Source organism: Balaenoptera borealis, assembly GCF_965194805.1.
Source record: "Balaenoptera borealis genome assembly, chromosome: 1".
Classification (NCBI taxonomy): domain Eukaryota; kingdom Metazoa; phylum Chordata; class Mammalia; order Artiodactyla; family Balaenopteridae; genus Balaenoptera; species Balaenoptera borealis.
This window is the reverse complement of record NC_138860.1, coordinates 108,430,795-108,452,523: the sequence shown is the minus strand read 5'-3', so window position 1 is coordinate 108,452,523 and position 21,729 is coordinate 108,430,795. Positions and strand designations below refer to the sequence as shown.

General features: G+C 34.2%; 1 protein-coding gene across 5 annotated transcripts in view; it reads right to left on the bottom strand.

Moving 5' to 3' along the window:
• Window positions 1-21,729, bottom strand: part of DPYD (dihydropyrimidine dehydrogenase) — an 815,942-nt gene that overhangs the window by 616,786 nt on the left and 177,427 nt on the right. For all 5 annotated transcript variants that reach the window (XR_014242114.1, XM_082383233.1, XM_082383234.1 and 2 more), the window contains exon 4: window positions 4,475-4,562. Coding sequence is in view for 4 of the 5 variants with exons in the window: in XM_082383233.1 (XP_082239359.1) it covers window positions 4,475-4,562 (88 nt within the window). In the remaining variant the exon portion in view is untranslated. The remainder of the gene's footprint in view (window positions 1-4,474; window positions 4,563-21,729) is intronic.

Here is a 21,729-nt window from a genome sequence, read left to right as displayed (position 1 = left end):
AGAATCACAAGGAAAACCAAGCAAAATAAATAAAACAAAATCCAGACTTAGATAAATCACTGTAAAACTGTTGAACACTAAAGATAAAAAGATCTTTAAATCAACTCCCCTCCAAAGACATTATGACTCTCAAATGAGCAATAACTAGGCTGCTGGTGACTTTCCAATAGCACCAATGCATGACCAAAGACACTAAAATGATATTGTCTGAGAGGTAAAAAAAAATAATAACTGCCAACCCAGAATTTTATACATAGTCAAACTATTTTTCAAGAGTTAAGAAATGCATAAACAGTTTCAGAAACAAAAAGAGTTGGTCAACACCATACCCTTACTGAATAAAGATTTAAAGTATTTATTGTAAGCAAAAGTAAACTGATTTCCCTTGGAAATCTCAACATGGGAAAAAAAACTGAAGAAAATTGGCAAAAATTTGAATAAAGCTAATCCAATATTGGCTAATCAAGCACTAACAATACTACTGATCAAGTTTTAAAAGGATAGAATTATTACATTATGATAGGGAGGGGCCAATTAGAATTACAGTACCTTAGTCTATGCCACAAGACCCACTCAGATTAGGTCCCCAAATGGCACAGACCCATAATATTTACTTGTTGTAAAATTTAGAATACAATCAGTCCTAGAAAAAAAATACATCTTTCACATTACTCAAAAACTGGCATCTCAACTGTAAGGGAAACTGACAGACAAGTTCAGAACTACTTATTTAAACCAAATGGCGGATTTAACTCCGAAGGATAATGGCTTGTTAGTCCTCTTGGAGCACCACATAGACTTTAAAAGCTGTGTTCCCTTGAACATCATCTTATGGCAGGTAGGTAAATTTCTGTCAGTTTTCTTGGGATGGATAGAGGTGCTCACACTATCATCTGGCAATAAAAGTGAGGGAACTAGCCTTGTGTACCAAAGAAAACCTAAAATCTCATCACTACATTTTGTTTTATGTATCCAAAATATTCATATTTTTTAAATTACTGAGTAATAAATTATGGACTTCCTAATACTTTTTTTTCATCTGCTTACTTCTCTTTCATAATAGTGGGAGAAAGCCCAATTGGCTTACATAATAGGTTATGTAATGGGACATTAGTTTCTAGGCAATGGGGAGCCACTGAAGCTTTTTGAACAAGGGTGTAACGTAATTAGAGTTACGATTTTAAAAAATTATTCTGAAAATGATCAACATTTTATTTGATAAGGGTATAAACCACTTAGCCATTGAAATTGAAAAGCAAACCCAAAAGGAGGATGGACTAAATCTATTGATTGTACTTCTGCTTTGTAACCTTTGTGCATGTGTGTGCATATGCACACACACACATATATCAAGATAACATATTTAAATAAAAATATTGTTATCAAGAATATTTATCAATAAATTCTGCTGGTTAAATTGTGTTGCTCCTCTGACTTCTTGTTACTTTCAATAGGAATCTATGATAAAGAAGAGTCTTTTATTTTACATTGAGTCATTTAGTCAGTATTTTTTCTAATGTATATTATTAAATTTATTTATCTAGATATAAAAGTCACAAAATCTAAGTACACAGATTCTGTAAAATATGCAAATCTGTGGAAAAACCAAAGCTTAACAACTTAATATAAAATTTTGAAAGAGAAAATAACTATTGTTTGAAATAAAGCATCATGAAACGAAGAAACATTTTTTAAGTCATTTTTCACTAAATTTATAGATTGACCTTATGCATACTGTTTTTTCAAAAGAAAACTATCAAAAGTTATAACCTAGTAGTCACAGTTTGATTAATCTGAAACGTGTACTTCCGATTGAGAGATACAATTGCAAACAACAGCCTGCACGAACGAAGGAGAGAAAAACTGACTGAAGAGGTACGACAGAATTGAGTGTACCTTTGGAAACGAGAGCTGTAATCCAGTTTGTAAGAAAGTAAAGAATGGAAGTACTGGCCTAAACTCCACTGAATCACAGAAACCTAACACAATACAACACAAGTGACATCCTTTTCTCAAAAAGGCACAAGGTTCATTGAGTTGGGTGATTCAATTACCCTCTCAACCTGGAAAGAACCCCCCTCCTGATTTGAAGTCCACTGGCAGAGCAATGTGGGACAGCCTACATTGTACACAGCTGGTAAATAGCTAAAAAGCTGCAGGCTTTAAAGTACAAGAATCTCTGACCTTTCATGATTGCTGTAATGATTCTTCAACAAAATACTACTTACAACAGAGTTCCTTAAAAGTCTGGCAAAAGATTACATTTTCAATTAAATACCTCTAAATATCTTCTCTTCATACGGAAATCTGTTTAAATAAATACCGAAGTGCAATGCTTCATCAGGTAGTAAAGAATTAATGAAACAACATTTTTCCTAAAATAGAAATGATTCTGATCTTGTTTAGACACTTTATAAACTTTTCAAAGAATATCGTTATTCCCATTTTGTCTTTTTTTAATAAACTATTGTAGACGTTAAATGAATGTGCTATACACTAATTAGAATCACAAAATCACTTTTGAATTATAGAATATCTAAGGAAAATTTAGCTAGCATGGATCATAATTCTAGTATCTCCTCATGCATGAAGCCAAGAGTACTACCTTAGATATAATTTTAGCCAAAACACTTTCTACTTCAAATTTTGGACATTTTGCTTTACTCCTTTTCTCATGAGGTTATTATTAAATAAATGAGATTTCATGCACACATTTCACATAAATTATTCATTCTCACATACAAGACAGAGATCCTGTGATGATAAATGTTTGGGATACTACAAAGTTAGTATCCCTTTTCAGATTCCATCTTATTTACAAAACAAACATAAATCATTGATGATTTCCTACTATCTACAGAATTAAGTCTCAAATATTGAGCATAGAATTAAAATATTTTCACGACCTAATCCCAACCTAATTGTCTGGTCTCTTTCCCATCACTCTTCTTCGTGTAATCTAGGCTTCATTTTAGCTACACTGAATTTATTATATTTCTCCAAATATGCCGTGTATACACCCATATTCCTGCTTTTTCATATGCTGAATACTCTTCCTGAACTGCATGGATTGCAGCACTAACCATATTGAATTATGGCTAGGTTTTTGTGTTGCTTTGTTTTCTAATGTATCTGGCTTTGCTCATAGATTATGAATTTCCAAAAGGCAAGGTCATAGCAGGGACCCTTTCTTACCCAGTGCCTGTCACTGTGTTTGGCAGATAGTAGGTGTTCAATGAATAACACCGGCTACAAAAAAAGTAATCACTTGTATAGTATTTACCATATTGAATGAATAGGGAAGTTAATAATTCCACATCAACAAAATATTTGCTGAATAATTACCATATTAGAGATTTTCACACACAAATATTATTTAGTTTATACCATAATCCTGTAAGACAGATGCTATCTTTCATAAATGAAGGTAAAGAAATAAGTAATTTTCCCTGGGTTCACAAGCGTTCAATCTAAAAATTCAACCTGGACTTCAAATCCTAAAGAAACTGACCACGTAGATTAATACCACGTCCTATACCTAAGTAATAACCTCTAATTCTTTTGAAATCCTAAAGCTATATAAATTTATAATTTTTCTCCTACAATATTTTTTAAATCATTGACATATTGAGAAATGATCTTTATATATTAAAAGGTACCTAGTAGTTGAAGGGGCACTCAACTGGATTTTTGCAGCATTTTAGAACTTAAGTGTTAAACCCTGTGAAAAGAAGGATTCACTACATCCTTATGGGAAGATTCCTTCAGCTTTTGCTCAGTTAAAAGATAAGATACTTGGCTAAGAGCTTGTAATGCTCCTTTCACAAACAAAAGATACTATTAATTAATTATTCAATCAATAAATCATTCTCTTAGTGAATAAAAATTAGGCTTAGCCTTACATTGATTTAAAAGAAACCCAAAAACTGAAAGATCAAAATTCCTTTTTTTTCTACTCATGTCCATAAACGTCTGTTTTCTATTTTTTAATTGTTGGGGGGTTTTTGGTTACAACTCTGTCAGTCTCTATGAATTATTCCAAATCTTAAAACAAATTCCCTTGATTTGTTTCAATGTGCCAGAGTTAATACCAAAGCACATTTTAAAACAAAGATACGTCACAGATTTTAATGTGTTTTGATAATCAATGACAGTTCCCATCTATAAGCATTTAGCAAGCCTAAGCTAGAGTAAATCTATTCAGTGAATGCTTTGTATTAAAAAATGATTAATTTCAACATGAACTAATTTTTAAGACAATAAACAGTGAATACGCATTTCACAATCTTATCACAAACTGGGAGAGACTTAATAAGATGTGCCACGTTTTCACACGCCTATAGAAATCATGTTTTTAATACTTTAACCCAATTTACTAAGAGAAGCTTTATGCTTTAATCATGGTCATAATAGATAGAGAACAAGATCAAAGGCTGTTATTAATTTTCATTTGCAGAACTGAATCCAAATTTACCTTGTTTGAGATACTTGTGATGAACGATTTAATATCTAGATTAGTTGGACAGCTCTTCTGACAGGGGGCATCTGCACATTTCAGGCATCTAGGGAATAAAATAACTGAATTAAAGAAGCTATAAAGTAAGTGAGATAATATTCTATATATTCTCTACCCTATACCCATTCAGAGTTAGTGTCTAGTAAGAACAAATAAAATTGTACTATTTTTAGGTACAAAAATTTTTTAAGCAATAAACATAGAGTACTTGTGTTTCACTTTTTGCACACCTCCTAAGGTGTATGAAATGGCACCATTGAGGCTAATAACTGCCCTTTCTCTTGGTGTTCCTCCTAGAGTTTAAGAAGATCATACTTATTTAAGATACATCATTCATCCATCCATTTACTAAATCAGTCTTATTTGGATCCCTCACTACACTGATAATGCTTAGAGAATGGAGTCTTTTATGATAAAAGTTTCATATGCCTTTTAGACCACAATTATTATACAAACACAAAGGTAAAGTCTCTCTTTTTACCACGTGTAAATTCCTTTCTTCCTCCATTCATCCCTCCCACTTTTCCACCCACCTCTCCCCCCAGCCTACTTCTTCCCCTGCCATCATCCCTCCCTCCCTCCCTCCCTCCCTCCTCCAATTTTCTGATGTCGTTTAACCTACGCATTATTCACATGGCAATTGGGCTTTGCAGTAGATGCCTCAATGCATAGACCAGATCTACCCCCTTTCAGACTGAAGCATTTATTCCTCCAGCACTGTGCCCTCACATGAAGAGAACAGGCGGAACCAAGGTCATGCCCCCTTTCCAGTTGCAGCCAGTTTCCAAACACAGGTCAGTGAGGGGAGGTAGAGGCCCAGTCTCCTTGCCCCCACTTGGGGAACAGGTCTGCAGGGATCTACTGCAGCTATGTCTGTCCAATCCTGATTCCTTCACTCTTGTACAGGTGTGGATCTTCTAATAAACTTCCCACATACTAATCTCGTATCAGAATCTGCTTTCTGGGGAAATGACCAGAGACATGTTGAAACTTCAGTGTTCCTAAGAACCACCTGGGAAGCTTGATAAATGTCATAATTTCCACAGAGAAGCCCCTCCTGAGTCTGAGTTATTGGCCTGGGAATCTGCATTTTGGGAAACCCCTTTAAGGTGATTCTGATAAACATGGTTGGAGCCACACAGTGAGAATCACAGTTCTATAATTACTACTTTAGGACTGAAACCACTGGTTTGTACATTCATATACAAATTTGTGTATTCATTTGAAAAATATTTAATGAGCCCTTGTTACATGGCAGAACCTGGGATATGAGGTTATAAAAGTGATGAACAAGACCACCATGGTCCTGCTCTCATGGAACTTGCAGTTTGGAGGAAGTTCAGACATATAAAAGGCACTTGTAGTAGTCAGAGTGGTCAATGTGAATTTGGGTAAAAACAGCATGCTAAGGGAGCATATAAGAGGAACAGTAGTCCTGGAGGGAGAGAGTCAGGCAAAGCTTATTGGGAACAATAACACTTAAAGGGATTCTTGAAGAATGAGTGGGCATTAGGGAAGCAAAGGAGGGTGGGATTTGGAGTGCAGGGTCATTCAAGAAAATGACGAAGGATAAAAACAGTATGTGCCAAGGCCTGGAGAGAAAAAAAACATGAGAGGGTAGGTGAACTAATGGAATCTGGTCTGGCATAAAGTGAAAGTGGGAGCAGTGAAAAATTAAGCTGGTGATCTGAAATTTAACATATACCATTGTCACATGTGTCAGAAGACGAGAATTCTCTGAGAATTTCACTGAGAATGAGTCCCACGTTGCTCAGTGACAAAGGTCACTAGCTGGCTCATTTTCTACCCACTTCCATGTGTAAAGACGTTGGTTCATTTCCTTCAAGAAAACAATACCGCTCCTTGTCATTCTTTTGTGAGTCAGAGAGTCCTCTTCATTGTCTGAACCAATTTCTCAGTACCTAATTAATATCTTGTTTTTAAATCTGATCTCTTCTCTCTGGTTTGTGCCTTTAGCCTTCTCTCTAAATTAAATTTTACACAATGAGTACCGAAGGCTTTTCATAATCAATTGTCCTCTCTGAAATGCAGTCATTAAACCTCTCCCCTATCATTTCTCTAAATGCCATTGTTAGATTCACATTTATAATTTAGTTGAATTCCTATCTTCTTATACTTATGGGTTTTTTTTCCCCTAAAACACTGTCACTGAGTTTAAAAAGAATTTCTTGGAAGTATGATCAGTAGGACAACAATCCAAAAAGAAAACAAAGCATGGTCTATTTGGTCCTTGATGTTGAAACGAGGTGATACCTATATGTGTTATCTTCACATGGATAAATATGTTGTACATTAATAGTGGTTTGAAAGGATTTCCTATTATGTGGTAAAATATAGTAGCTAAAATAAAAATAGCTATAAAATAATAAGCAATCTTAAATGTCTTCTGATTTGTAAAAAAGTCATTTTGACAATTTTTTAAATATTTGTCACTCCATAAGAATAAAGCAACAAAAATACTTGCTATGATAGATAAAGATATAGATACATAGGTAGAAGATTCTGGTTGTCCCTAATTAAGTCACAAGTTTTCGGCTTTTCTTTTTTCTAACACCCAACTTGAATAATAAGGCAATTAAAAAATAAAGTTATAATGTCAGCAGGTATGAATGAGCCAAATTAATTCAAAGTGTATTTTTCTGTTCTTCCAGAGAAATCTTATATTCAACATAAACAGATTCACTTAACAGCACTGACAACGTAAGGAGTTTTAGTTGTGGTTATTAAGCCTCTTTACCAAATAATTCTCCTTTTATTATTGAGCTAGTTCACAAATAACAGCTGTTGGAAATGTCAGATGTTAATGAGGCAGGGCAATGGAAACCTGAATTGTAGCATTCTTTTTTTCTTTGGTGCCATGAATATGCCAGAATGGGCAGACTCTGATAATAATACCATCTTGCAATTCTCTAAGCGCTCTGCAGACTAAAGTGCATCAGGCTGCCATTAATCCCACTTATCACTTTGACAGCTCAGTAATTACACTACTGCTATAGCCAGGTAGTCCTAATAAAATACCAACCACTGCAGTGGAATGCATACTGGGGAGATGTTTTATTAAACTTGGGGGGGGGAGTTGATCATCAAGTGACATTAGTGTTGACCTATTTTTCTATTTGACAATAAATTATCCTTTGACCATGCCATAATAGATATTACAGAGTGCATTTACTGTACCAAATCAGAAAGGTACTGCATTACAATGATGTAGGCAAATGGTGTAAATAAAATAGCAGAAATGCATGTCAGAATGTTATTACCTAAATTGCTTTAAATGATTGATACCATGAAAAATCACAGACACAGTACTTAGGGGAATATGTCAACAATTATTGCAAACCACAGTCCTACATAAATTTTTCATTAGAAGTAACATTTAAATTACACTTGTTTTTATCGTCAGTCATTTAATTCCCCTTTTATGTTTCAAAGTTACTCTTTTATAGTGCAGTTTATTTTTAAATGCATTGTAAGAGGCAAAAGTTAATTCAGATAAACATTTATGTAATATTTTAATCCCCAAATAATTACATTTATACTGAGTACGTTAAATTATTTTTCAAGCAATAAAAAGTCTTAGATTTTTTACCAATGATGAACTTTTTTCATTTTTATATTTAATAGGCAGGATAACTACAGATTTCATTAAAAGCAAAATATACAATCTTTAATAATGTTAATCCTTCATGATTCAACATCACCATAAAAAATGTATGAAAACTTTAGTACCGCTACTTAAAGGACAAAAACTATTAAAGATATATTTATCCAGGATCTTTCTCTAGGGAAAGAGAGCTATGATTCCTCTCCCCAAATATCAGTGAGGCTGGACAGTTTTACTCCGTAGTATGACACCAAAAAACATTATAGTGAGCAATGAACTAAAGCATTTCATTCTTCACACATCTGAGAACAGATGCCTGCTTCTTTTATTGTTAAGCATACATAGCAGTTGGAAGAGTAACATATGCTTGTTGAAGAATTTTCTAATCCATGAGTTTAAATAATAATTAATTTCTTTCTCAGTTTAAAAAAATCACACAAATCTGTTTGAAAGACTTAAAAGCTCACATTGCATTGGCTTTGGGTTTTTTGCTAGACTTTGGTTCAATCAAGTCAGCACTGTTTCATCAGGTTATGTATAATCTACGTTAGCTTATATAATCAAACTGGGCAAGTCAGTATTTACATTAAAAAATTCAAATATTTTCTTAATATTCATGTTATATTTCCTCAGATCTTTGATATTCAGTACCTTTATTTGGAAGGTCTAACTAATTCAGGTGTAGCAGTGGGTACAGGATCTAACTTCTCCACCCTATAATAACCAGTGTAGGCAAATATATAGTCTAATATCCTTCCCCAACTTGGCAACATTTCTACTGAAACTGGGCAGAATGGAGTATCAGATTGAATGGAAGGCGTGTGAATCAAGAAATGGAGGTTAGAAGTGTCATACATATATCTGAGTTCCACAGCTTACATCACTTGCACCCAGATTCTGTCATAATAAAAGGACCCAAGAAAGCTGGTTGGCATCTTTAAAACATGATGAGACTAATCCAATGTTCTGATGCATTAAATATACAAGAGCCATTCTCAGCTTCCAATAATTCTCTCTGCTTCTCTCAGTATTCCATTAACAGCCTTTCCTATATACTTTCTGACTCTGCTTCTCTGATTACACCACAGGTTCTTACTAACTCAAGGGTATTTGGAACTAACTTTGAATATTCCTAATATGCATCTTGGCCCAGTTTCTACATTCCGCTGGGCTGGAAAGCTATGGCAACATCATTTACAATAACTGAATTTTTTTATCCTGTGCACCATTCTGCCTTTTAACCCCACCAATGATGTTCATGTTTTAAGGCTTTTAATATTTATTTGATTTTATAGGTTAACAACAAAACAATTTTTAAGTAAAGCTACTTATCCACTAGAAATTTCCATTCACATGTGGGTGCTCCAAGACAGTTCAAAAGAAGCAAAATTTAGAACAGTACACAATTCACACAATCAATGCTCAAAACATTTTGTTGGATGATCATGAGTCTAGGAATATAACATAGTTAAAAACTTTTCTACAATATTTCTATAGTCTGTGTCAAAAAATTGTTTGTCTCAAATACTAATGGCTAAAAATGTGCATTTTACACTTTTTGCATATTTTGAGTTAAATGAAGGAACTTAAAGTTAAAAATAATACTCATTTTTGATCTTCATATATAACTGATTCTTAAAAATTAATAAGACCACTTTTATGTCCACTTCATAGATGAGAATATTGAGCCTCTGTAAATCTCCCAGAAGCATAATGAAACCACTGGCCAAGGCAGCTGAAGGAACTACTGGAACATATTTACCATCTTACACCCATCTAGCCCATTCAGGTATGAAGACAACTCAAAATTTTAAAAGGTGATGTTTTACTGACCTCATCTCTTGACAACACTAGTGCCTCCTTCTCAGAGTAATCTGAAGACTGAGAAAAAAGCAGTTGAGAAGTCACAGCTAGAAAAAGGCTATAGTATCCTCTCTCCTAGAGTTCAATTTTAGTTTAAGAAAAAAAAAAGTGGAAGGTAGTCTTAACCATCTCCTCAAGAGGCTTCTCAAGTCAAGATGAAAACATTAGAGCTTTATGATATTACACAGTTTCGAAGGCTAATTCAATTACAGCTTTAAACAGCTTTGGCTATAGCCACTTCTACTGGAAAGATACTTTTTGAGCATATTCTTATTTTTGAAAAAACTGTGTGTGCTACAGAAACCTCAACAGCATAAGAAGCCATAAATTTGCATACACATTGTCCTGCAAGCAAATAAAACACTTCCATAAGAACTTAGTATATATTACCTCCTGAAAATTTTTAAACAAACATATCGCCCTATTTTACTACACAAAGAGAGTATCATCATGAGTATCTGAAGAATGCTGCTCTTAAACTTAGATTTTTCTCTTTCTTACAGGAGCCAATGGGACTTTAAGTTTTTGTTGTACAGAGGTGGAACAAGAAGAATGTGATGGAATCTGTATATATTATAAACTGCAGGAAGTCACTGAAAGAAAATAAACATACATCATGCATATATGCATAAGACAGAACTAATTAGGTATGAAAAGAGAACCAAGTATGATTAAAGGAAGTGGGGTCAGTCCTTAAGGCTTTCAGAATCTACTGGGGCTTTAAGATACTAGAAATAGCAGTTTTAAATAATAAGCCAAGATTTAAATACCAATACCAAAATCTAAAGAAAATAGGTTTATTTGCCTAATGTAGGTTACAGCAGTGAAGGAAGAGTGCCCCCATTTCCAATTTCTCTCTGCTATAAATTTTTTTGAAGAGTACAAGATCATGACTTACAAATTGAATTGTTGAAATGGAATAAAAAAATGTTATTATATTGTAACTATTACAAGTAATTAGGGATTTCCCTGGTGGTCGAGGGGTTAAGATTCTGTGCTCCCAATGCAGGGGGCATGGGTTCAATCCCCAGTCGGGGAACTAAGATCACACATGCCACGTGGTGTAGCCAAAAAAAAAAAAAGTAAATATTACACATTCACAAGTTTTAAAAACATGTCAATAACACAGAAACACTTAAAGTCAATGAATACAGAACAAAGTATTTATTAAATGTTTTTTTCTGCCAAGTAGATATCTAGGCCCTAAAACCTATGATATAATTTTATCCCTGTCATTTGCAGCTACAACAGAGGTATACTTTGATCAAGAAAACCAGAGAATACTATAGATAAAAGTCCTGCTTTATGTCCTGGAGGGATGGTCCACTTGGCAACACTCTTAGGAAACCATTTTTTATCCACCTTAAAGATGGTGGGGATTGAGAGTAATTAAAGGGATTGAAGAAGATGGCCAGATTCAAGAAGAACATAAAGAGCTTCCTCTGTCTTGCAGTAATGAGAGGGTGATAAGCCATGTACCTGGATAGGGTTACTTGTAAGACTTGGTTATACTAAATATAGGCAGCATAAACAAGCCAGATTATACATAGCATATAGGTATGATATATAGAGCGTGTGTGTGCACACACCCAGACTTATGTGTACACTAATATTAATTACTAAGTGCTCAAATGTGCTTGCTTGTCCAAAGCCTTTAAATGTATTACCTCAGAAAGCATAGCATAGAGGTTAAGAGAACAAGCTCTGGATCTTGATTGCCCATATTTAATTCTTGACTTCACTGTACTGGTGTTAAGACTTTAGGCAAATGACCTAACCTCTCTGGGGATCAGTTTTCTCATATGCAAATGGAGATAATAATTTGTACTTCAGAGGTTTGTTGTGAAAATGTTTAAATATTATACACTTACACCAAATAGTATGTACTTCTTTAGTTATTTAACAGGCATTCTCTATAACCCTCAAAATGCTCTGAAAGTTATGCATTGCTTTCTCTCCTTTAATATGAAGGGGGTCAGTGAAGAGTCACAGTATAATGTTTTACAGTTATTTACATACATTAAATGTAGTGGATATCTGACAAACATAAATATATGCTTTAAATCTTCATTTTCTCGTTATGGGATTTCAGAAGAAGGAAAAAATATTTCTACTTCAGGAAAATCAGAGAAGCCTTCTCAAACAAAGATACTTATGCTGGAGACTGAAGAACAAGTAGGATTTTACTATGGACCAATGAGTCTACTAGAGCTTGATATTGAGAGCAAGTTATGGATGCATATGTGGTTTCTCCGTATTCCACACAGCAGCTACTACACCATGTACATTTTACCTGCCCAATAATATAGGAGGAATGAACGAATAAAAGGAATGAGAGGAAAATAAATTCTGTTGCCTAATGCAATTCATTAAAAAAAAAAAAAAAAGATTATGGGTTCATCCAGGGCAGAGACTATGTAACCCATCTTTGGTTCTCAGTATTACAAATGTTTATGGAAAATTCCTGTCAATGCACTTCTTCAGGAATCATACTGCTAAAATACATGTCAATCTCATCAGTGACCCAATGCCATTTATACAGAATCCTTTCCTCATGAGGTTTCTGGTTGTTTCTTCATGCTAATAGTATGACACAAACATATTCTTCTCCCAAAAATCAGTTAAATTAAAGATGATAGGTTGGGCAACTGAGTATACTGTGAAGTTTGTGCTTTTGAAAAATGGATATATCCTAACTAAAAATGTAAACTGACCTTTATTATGGGTGTATAGTTGAGTAAGTAACTAACAAAAGCAAATAGCAAATATGAGAATCCATGCGATGAAAGAGGCTTTCCTTCATTCCTGCTCCACACATTATCTCCTAGTACTTCTGTATTTTCAATGCCTGTGTAAGGCATATTTCTCCCTTCCCCTTTTCAATTGCTGCCACCTGGTGAGATGGTGACAAAGTATTTCTTACCCTCCAAGGTCAGGTAGCACTTTGTCCTGACAAAATATGCTATCTATGCACAAATAAAATATTTCCTTAGGTAACTGTTTGCAAATAAGAAAATACCTATATTTTACATACCATTTTAATTTGAATACATTTACATACATGTGACGACATACATCCATAATAAAGATCAGTTACACGTTTAGTTAGCATGTAGTCGTTTTCAAAAACCCAGGATTCACAATACATTTTATAGTCTAGCCTACCATTTTTAACTACAACAAGCCATATGTAATTATTTTTCAAACCAGTATATTGTTGCTCAGCACAATTGTGGTTCCCTTCACATTCTAGACAGCTGTTACATGATGCTCAATACACTTTTGATCCTTTACAGACCTCAGAGAGAACTAGGTGACAGTACTGACAGTTTTTATTATAGCTTTCCTACTACTCAATAATCTTGTTTCACCTGGACTATTTCCCCAGTAGTGTCATAAACTCTTTGATTTATACTGAGAATCCTTCCAGGCTTCCTAGAAAGAAGAAATTATTTTTCGTAGCATGTCCATATGCTGTGCAAATTATATTTTCAAACTTTGGAACACCTGTTGTATGTTTATCTTAATGTCAATGAAGCCCCTTTAGGAAGGGCAACCAAAAAAAGTAATTTATATTAGTCACAGATGCTCTAAAAGCAAAATTTTCAGCAAATTTCAAAACTGAAAAAGCTTTACATTTTATGACTTTGTGCAGGCAATTTCAGAAAAAATATAATAATAATAGTAATATTGACAGATCTTTGATTTCTAATAAACATGTAAAAGAGAAACAAAGTCAAACAGTTTAATCTATAAATAAAATACAATTCCTAGATATGTGGGATATATTGATCATGAAAAAAGAACATTTGCGTAAATATGTAAACCTACTTAAGTGCATGGGGACTAAGATTTAGGATAGATTTTACTTTTTACAATGTTATATTATTTGAATTTTTTGCAATGTGTAAATAAAACATGTAATATAAAAAAGATTTAGATGTTGATTGGCAACTAAAATCACATTATCTTGTGTAATTTTCATTTTGGTCATTTTAATTGCCAAGGCCAAAGCCAACCCACGATGCTCCCATATCCTCTTTAAGTTTTACAAGGGGCCAGTTAAAGGTTTTAATAGGAAGACCACAATGAAGTATACTTCTGAGTAGCCGGTGGTTCACAAAGCTAACAGAACAAAGGGTCAGGTCTGGCCAAAAAAAAAAAAAAAAAGAAAGAGTGAGTGAGTGACAGCACAAGTGCTGGAGGGAGTCATTAATTAAGTTAAAACAACAGCTGAATAAAATACTTGGTCTTAAAATTATAAGACGGTATTTGCCAATAATAGTATTTAAATTTATCCAAATCTCAGCTATCTAAGTGCAGCAGGAATGTAGGAATACATTTATTAAAAAGCCACCATGTTCTAAGTTCTGTGCCGGCGAAGGAGAGAATTTACTGACACTTACTTGGAAGATGTTGACTTAAAAATATACTGGACTTACTTCATGTAAAAGAGATTTTTGTTCAGTTTTTTTTTTTTCTTTGTAAGTGCAACAGTGATTGCAATACTTTAGGTGCTGAAAGAACAGATTTTGAGAGCAAATGCCATATCTGAATTTTCTTCCTGTTGGAACTAGTATTCAGTTTCAAGTGTGGAGCCCGTACAAATTTATCTAAACGTTTTACTTCATAAAAATAATGTCACTCCTCCTTTTCTAAAAGTAAAAGTTTTTAAACACACTTTAAATTAAATTTAAATTTAAATATTCATTCCTTTTACTTAGTTAAATCTATGTTGATTACCCCAAGTAAAAGAAAACTGTATTCAGCACAAATTTTTTCAAGTGTTTTACACAATCCTGGTGATCTTTTTAAAAACCCATATCTGATCATGACATTCTCCTGCTTAAAGGGAGAACTGGCATATAATGACCTTTGAACTTGGCCCCTGCCTATTGCATTCCTCCAGCTCCAGCTGCAACACCTGCCCCACTCTAGAACCCTGCAGTTCCATGAGCAGGTCAAGTCATTTTTCAACCTCTATGTATTCCAACAGGCTCGTCCCTTGCCTGAAGAGCCGCACTTCAAACCTGCTGCAGAATTCATCTCAGCTGTCTCTCATGGAGCCCCCTGGTTCTTACCATTCTGATCTCCCAGAGCACCCTGTGGATTTCTTTATCAAAGTAATTAACACATTGGACTATAACAGTTGATTTTCTGGTTTCTCTACTATTTCCTCCTCCAGTGAGAAAATGGTTGGGTCCCTTGTCTTTGTTGTTGGTCTGCTTGGAAATAGATTCATTTTAAATTGGCTGAAAAAGACAACCAGAACTTTGGGAATATGCCAGTTATTGTTTTTAATGTTTGGGAAAAATTATTTTAATAATTGACTTTCAAACTTATGTAAATAACATACACTTACAATGAAAAATATTTATATTTGGTTTAATTTATTTAATAAATACTTGTGTAGAAGTTGCTATATGCTAGTACTATTTTAAGTGTTTTATAAATATTAACTCATTTACTCTTCATAACCACTCAGTGAGGTAGACATAAATATTAACTCACTATATCTTTATAAGAACCTGATGAGGTAGATACTGTTGTTATTCTCATTTTAAAGATAGTAAGGCACAAAATTTTCTCTCTGATTTAGGTTTGAAATATTTTATTGCTTATTTCTGTGATCCTGGTGATTATTAAGTTAATAGACATTTCCTAAAGTCCTGGGATTCCCAGTTTTCTCTTCCACTTCATTCTAAAATCGTAATAGTGTATGGTGATATCAGGGCTTGCCTCACAGGTTGTGAAAGCTGAATTCAGGACTATTATCCAGGTGTGACTTTCTCCAAAGTCCAGTCTGTAGGTATCATCATTTCATTTCTGCAGTATTTCTCATAATGATAGCCAGGAGCCCCAGAGAACTTGAGAAAGTTTCTGATATAAGAAAACCATATATGTTATAGTCGTTATTATACAATATATGCCATATATGGTTGGCTTCAAATGCAATCTAACAAAATTCCTCATTTGCTTTACGAGGTACCCAGCAATAACACTTGCAGATCGTGTTATTCTTTACAAAGCAGTTTCTTATATGTAAATTACCTACAGAAATCACTAAGATCAATCTTTTCAGTAGAAATACCAGATAGACAAAATAAAAGCAATTAAAAACAACCTACAGATATCACAACTATGAGTCAAAATAGGTAAACTAAAAATGTATTCAACATCTGTAATCATGACCAGCCTAAAATAATTATGTCACTATAATTATAACATTTGGAACATTATATATTGTGGCAAAAAAATAATTAAGACCAAAATTTTTCTGTTAAAGATGTTGTCCAGACCACTATTACTTCCCACTAGGTTTTGTGTGAACTGACTTAAAACACTATTTCAGTACTTGGGAGTTTAATGCCTAAGAGTCAACGCTGACCTCGCACAAGAAGAATATGCAGAAATTTCAGGAAATTAATGAATATGGGAGAAAAACAGATAAGAATATAAACATTTAATCTTCTTAATTTAATTCATATCTTAAGGTGGACCAAGGCTTCAGGTAATAGCACTGCTTGGAAATGAACTAATGTTATGATGGTCTGATCATTATCAGAATATTTTGAAAAAAATTAGTCTAGAAGCCAAAGGACACAATGTTCAGAAATAACATCTTGAACATTGTCATCAAAATTAGCTGCCTACAGCTTAATATTATTTAAACTCTAAAAACAGCAAAATAAAAAGCTAGGGGCAAATCACATATATTTTTATAAAAATGGAAAATTCCATTGACTACGCTTCTAGTGAAATGCATTATAACACTGACAGTGCTGTCACAGTTTGTCACATGCACCATTAAATCTAAGAAATTTAAATGAAGAATTTGAGTGGAAGTAATAGAACTTAAATATGTTTGTGGTCTATGGAATCTTAACACATCATTTCCTTCGTTTTTTCATTCATTTCCTTCCTTCCCTTTTTTCTCAATCAACAGATACCTATAGAGCACTTGTTATTTGCTGAGGATTTGTAATCTGCTGCATTCTGGAGTAAACAAGATGAGAAAGCCTTGGGTTCTGCCCTCAAGAAGCTCACAGTGGAGAAGTCAGACAAATGAATACACGTTCTCAGATGATGCAAAGGTGTGGTAATGGAAAGATGAGGGATGTACATACTTGCCCAATCTGTTCACTCCTCTTTCTTAGTATAATGCTAAGGACACAATGAACAGATATGTTTCTCTAGGATGTGTGTGTGTGTGTGTGTGTGTGTGTCTACATGTGTATAGGTGTGTCCTGTGGATAGGCCAAGTAATACAGGGCTTGAGGAAGATATAAAAAGTGAGGAACTGGAAGTATTTACTACTGTCTACTGAAAGTAGCACAGAGCTCTCTGCCCAATTACTTTTAGATTCACCTCAATCACAAACACATAATCTCTTTCAAATGATCTCTCTTCTTTTACCCACACACCAGCCAGTAGGTACTCATCACAACACAATACCATAAGAGACAATATAGTTTGATGGATTCTGGACTTAAATCCAGCTCTATCACTTACTAGCTTTGTGATCTTAGAAAAGTTACTTAAATACTTTGTGCCCCCAGCTTCCTCATCTAACTTGCTAATTATAGACTAGACACCATACAACTATAGGGAGGATTGCATAAATTAATACATGTAAAACATTTAGTGTCTGCCACATAATAAATGCTCAATGATGTAAATCACTGTTGTAAATCATTATTGTCTAGGAACAATGGAGAATGCAATGGAATAAATGAGCACTGTTTTTCCACAGCTAATGGGAAGCACAATGTTATGATGAAACTGCAAAATAATGACTACCACACAGGTTACTGTGAAAACCAAATAAGATAATTATGAAGAGGACCAACAACAATGTTGCCCAATAAATGATAAGTAGAAAACATTTAAAAAAATATCTTCCAAGCCACTTCAAGGGAGTTTGTGGAATACAGAAGTGAAGTGGTATCATATTGAATAAAAATAGAATGTGTAACCATGAAAGATTATATAAAATAAAATATGTAAGATGTGTTATGTGCATCCATAGGTTTATAAAGAAAACAGCAGCCACACCCAAAGCCAAAAATAAACTGATCTCTACAGATACCCTACTAGCATGATGGGTCAAATTTAGAAATGACTTGGCAATCATTACCTCGTTTCTCCAAATGATCTCTTCTTTAGCTCATTATTAATAGTTTTAATGAGACTGTGTTAGTAACCAATTCTGTATTTGGGTAGTTAGTGTAGGCAAATTTATATGTCAACAATGAAAAGAGGTACTGGAGCCTAGGTTGGCGAAAGTAGTCAGGGAGGCAAATGAATCTTGCTTTTTCAAGGGAAGCACCTCTGATAGAGGTATAATTTTTTGCCTCTTTTATTTCCCACATCTAGAATGGATATTTTTCCAATACATGAACACATTTCATATGATAGGACACCTAAATTTTCTACTTTAAACAGAAAGAGAAAGAAGAGAAACTTATATTCAAAAATATTTTTAGAGAATAATTTTTCTTATGTACTACCTTTTTATTCAAGCTGTGAAATGTCCCACCTGTTCCCTTCTTGATATTTTTTCCTCTCCGAACAATCCCACGGAGAGGAAATTGTTTTACAAGCTAGGAAGATATGAATCTGTTCTCCCAGTAGAGTGAGTGCATAAATCCTTTTTTATTGAAGAGGTGTTGGTAAAGTTCTATATATAAGACGACAGTACAGTATTGATTTTCGTAATGCTGATACAAAAGCAATATTTTTATTTAAACATGCCATATTCTTTCCATTTTCCTGCCTTTGCTCTTACTTTTCCCTCAATATAAAATGGATGACTCCTCACTCATATTCCTCGTCTGGCAAATTCTTGGGCATCCTTCAGGATGCAGAACAGGTATCATCTCCTCTTGAGAAGTCTTCCTCAATTACCTCCTTTCCCTGCTTAAAGGTTATTCATTTACTTCATATCCCCACATTTTTCACACTATACTATAATTATTTTTTAAACTAACTATATCCCCAAGTAGCTGATAGGTGTCAGGGGACATTCATTCATTCAAAAAATATTGATTGAGCACCCGTTAGGAATAAGGTCATGAGAAAATAATGGCTAAAAAAACAGACACAGATACTTCCTTTCTGTAGCTTAGGGTTAAACAAACAAACATTTCATTGAAGATGAAGAAGGATTATAATAGCATAGAGCAGTGGGACCAGGGGATCAGGGAAGTCTTCCTGCCATCTCAAGGATGAGTAGGAGTTACCCCAAGTGAGGAGAGGAAGGGAGAAGGCAAATGAAACATGTGCAAATGCTGTGAGATGGCAGGAGGCTCAGAGGTTGGAGGTTTTGAAGGAAGATGCTGGTGCCTGGAACAGGAAGTGAGCGAGAGGGTGACTAACAAGGGCTGGGAGACTTCAGATTTATTCTGGGACTTCCATCAGATAGCCATACCAGGGGCTCAAAAAATGTTTGCTGAATAATTAAACAAATAATAATAATAATAAAAAGAAGACTATGCACTTGCTTGGTTTTTGAGGGCTTATATTATTTCTATCTTGAGAAAATTAAAATTTTTTCAAGGTAATTTACTTCACATTACTATCAATAGGAATGAATATTTTTGCCTTATTAAGACTTTCCCTTTCTCATATATTTAAAAGTAATTTAGAGAGCTATAATTCAGATTAAAATACAATATTTATGATGCAGCTAACTTGAAAAATAGGCATCTTACATACATCTGCTTCCAGAGGAAATATTTATAATATTTACAAAGTTTCTCTGTGGATTCCAAGAAGAGGAAATTGTACAATCTCTTTAGGAGAAAAATGATCGTTTTCCGCATAGCCTTACCAAATGAATGCCCCCAAAGACAGCTTGGCACTAACCATTTCTTTTGTCTGCACTACTGAATTCCCATAATATACACTACCCAAGAAAAAGGAACACCTGCCCCTGACTGATCATCTCATTATAGACATTTCCCATCACGAAGTGATTCAGTCATGAGGCAAAGACACCTAAAAATAAACTCTCAGGGGAAGACAAATTCAAGAATCTAATCCATAATTGTCCTCTGCATTGAAAGAGCACTGGATAAAGAGTGCCTTCATGCTCCTATTCTGTTATGAACAAATTATATAACCCTGATCACATCATTTAACCTGATCAGGCCTCAGTTTTCTTATCTTAAAGGTATGGGTGTATGATTAAGTGGTCTCTAAGTGCCTTCTAACATAAAAGGGCCATGGTCTGATGTCCTCTTCACATGTTTCTCAAATGTTATGAGACTAGGAGAGTAAAATTCTTAAGAAAAAGTATAAACACCATTCAGTTTTCGGTTTGGGGAGTCAATAAAGGATCACCAAAATTTTAAACTCTAAATTTTTTTAAATGAGAGAAATGAACCTTTTAATAAATGGAACATAGTTTGAACCCAATAGTGAGACCTGTCCTAAAATTTCATTAGTGACATGGAAACCCTTATTTTAAAAGTAATGTGAAGAACTTGAAAGAAACCCAACCCACAGTAATAAAAATGGTAAAATATCTGACAATTTTGATCTGGTCCAAAATGTTCGGCTACATTAAGTGATGAGGATATAGAACGTTTCCAATTCCTCCACCCTGTATTTCTTGGCAGTCTGACTTAATTTGGGATTAAAAAGTCCTTAAGAAAGGTATTTAATTCCATTTTTAAGTGTTAGGAACTGACCGCCTCTACCTACACTACAGTCTGAAGTTCCCATTTATTTCTATCTTCATCATGCCATTTTAGTCTCCTGCACAGGAAACGTCAAGCTCCTTTCTAGAAAGTGTATCAAAAGAAAACAGTTTGGGGCCAGAAAATATGGGCTTATATCCTGTCACTGCTACTTGAAGGCTGTGGGGCTTGGGTAAGCCACCTAATCTTTCTATGCCTACCTTTTTCCATCTGAAAATGAGATAATACTTACCTTAGAATCATGAGAATTTAATAATGTACATGAAGGGCTGAAGCCCAAGTAGCTATTCAAAACAGACATGTATTCACTTACACATTCTGTTTGCTGGTGTTCCTACTCATCCCACCAACACCTTACCTGAAGCATGTCTCTCGGGGACTAAGTCTTTTGACCTGTATTTTGTTTACTTGCTGCCCAAGCTATAAGCCAGAATTACTGAATCCCACAGACATACACCTTTTCCTGGGTTGGTATTCAGAAATATTTCACTAACTTTCCTAAGGCCCTAAAACTCCAAAGATCTGTTGACTACTCATTAGGTCAGGTTTTTTATTTCTGTCATCCTGTCTCTCTCCATCTCTAGTCTATACTTCTTAAAATTGCTAAAATCCTGAATTTTGAGTCTTCACTGCCAATTTGGCTTTTAATATTATGCTTATCTATTCTTCGATAATCCAATGGATTTATTCATGTGGCTTCTTATAACCTCACCACTCTCTTTGATATTTCCTTTCCTTCCTAGCCATCAAGTTACATAATAGTGGAAAACAGCATTTGTCTAAATTAACATTGGTATATTTCTCTTAGAAGACAAATAATAAACTATATTTTTGGTTAATTTTGTATATAAACCACTACATATATTTTTTTTTAAAATGATATTTTGTTTTAGATGAATATTTGTAAGACACACAATTTTTATACTGTATTGCCACCTTGTATAATCTTTTATATATATGTGTATACATATATATTTGTATTAAACTCACATTCCTAAACTGAGATGCTATTAAGAAAAGAC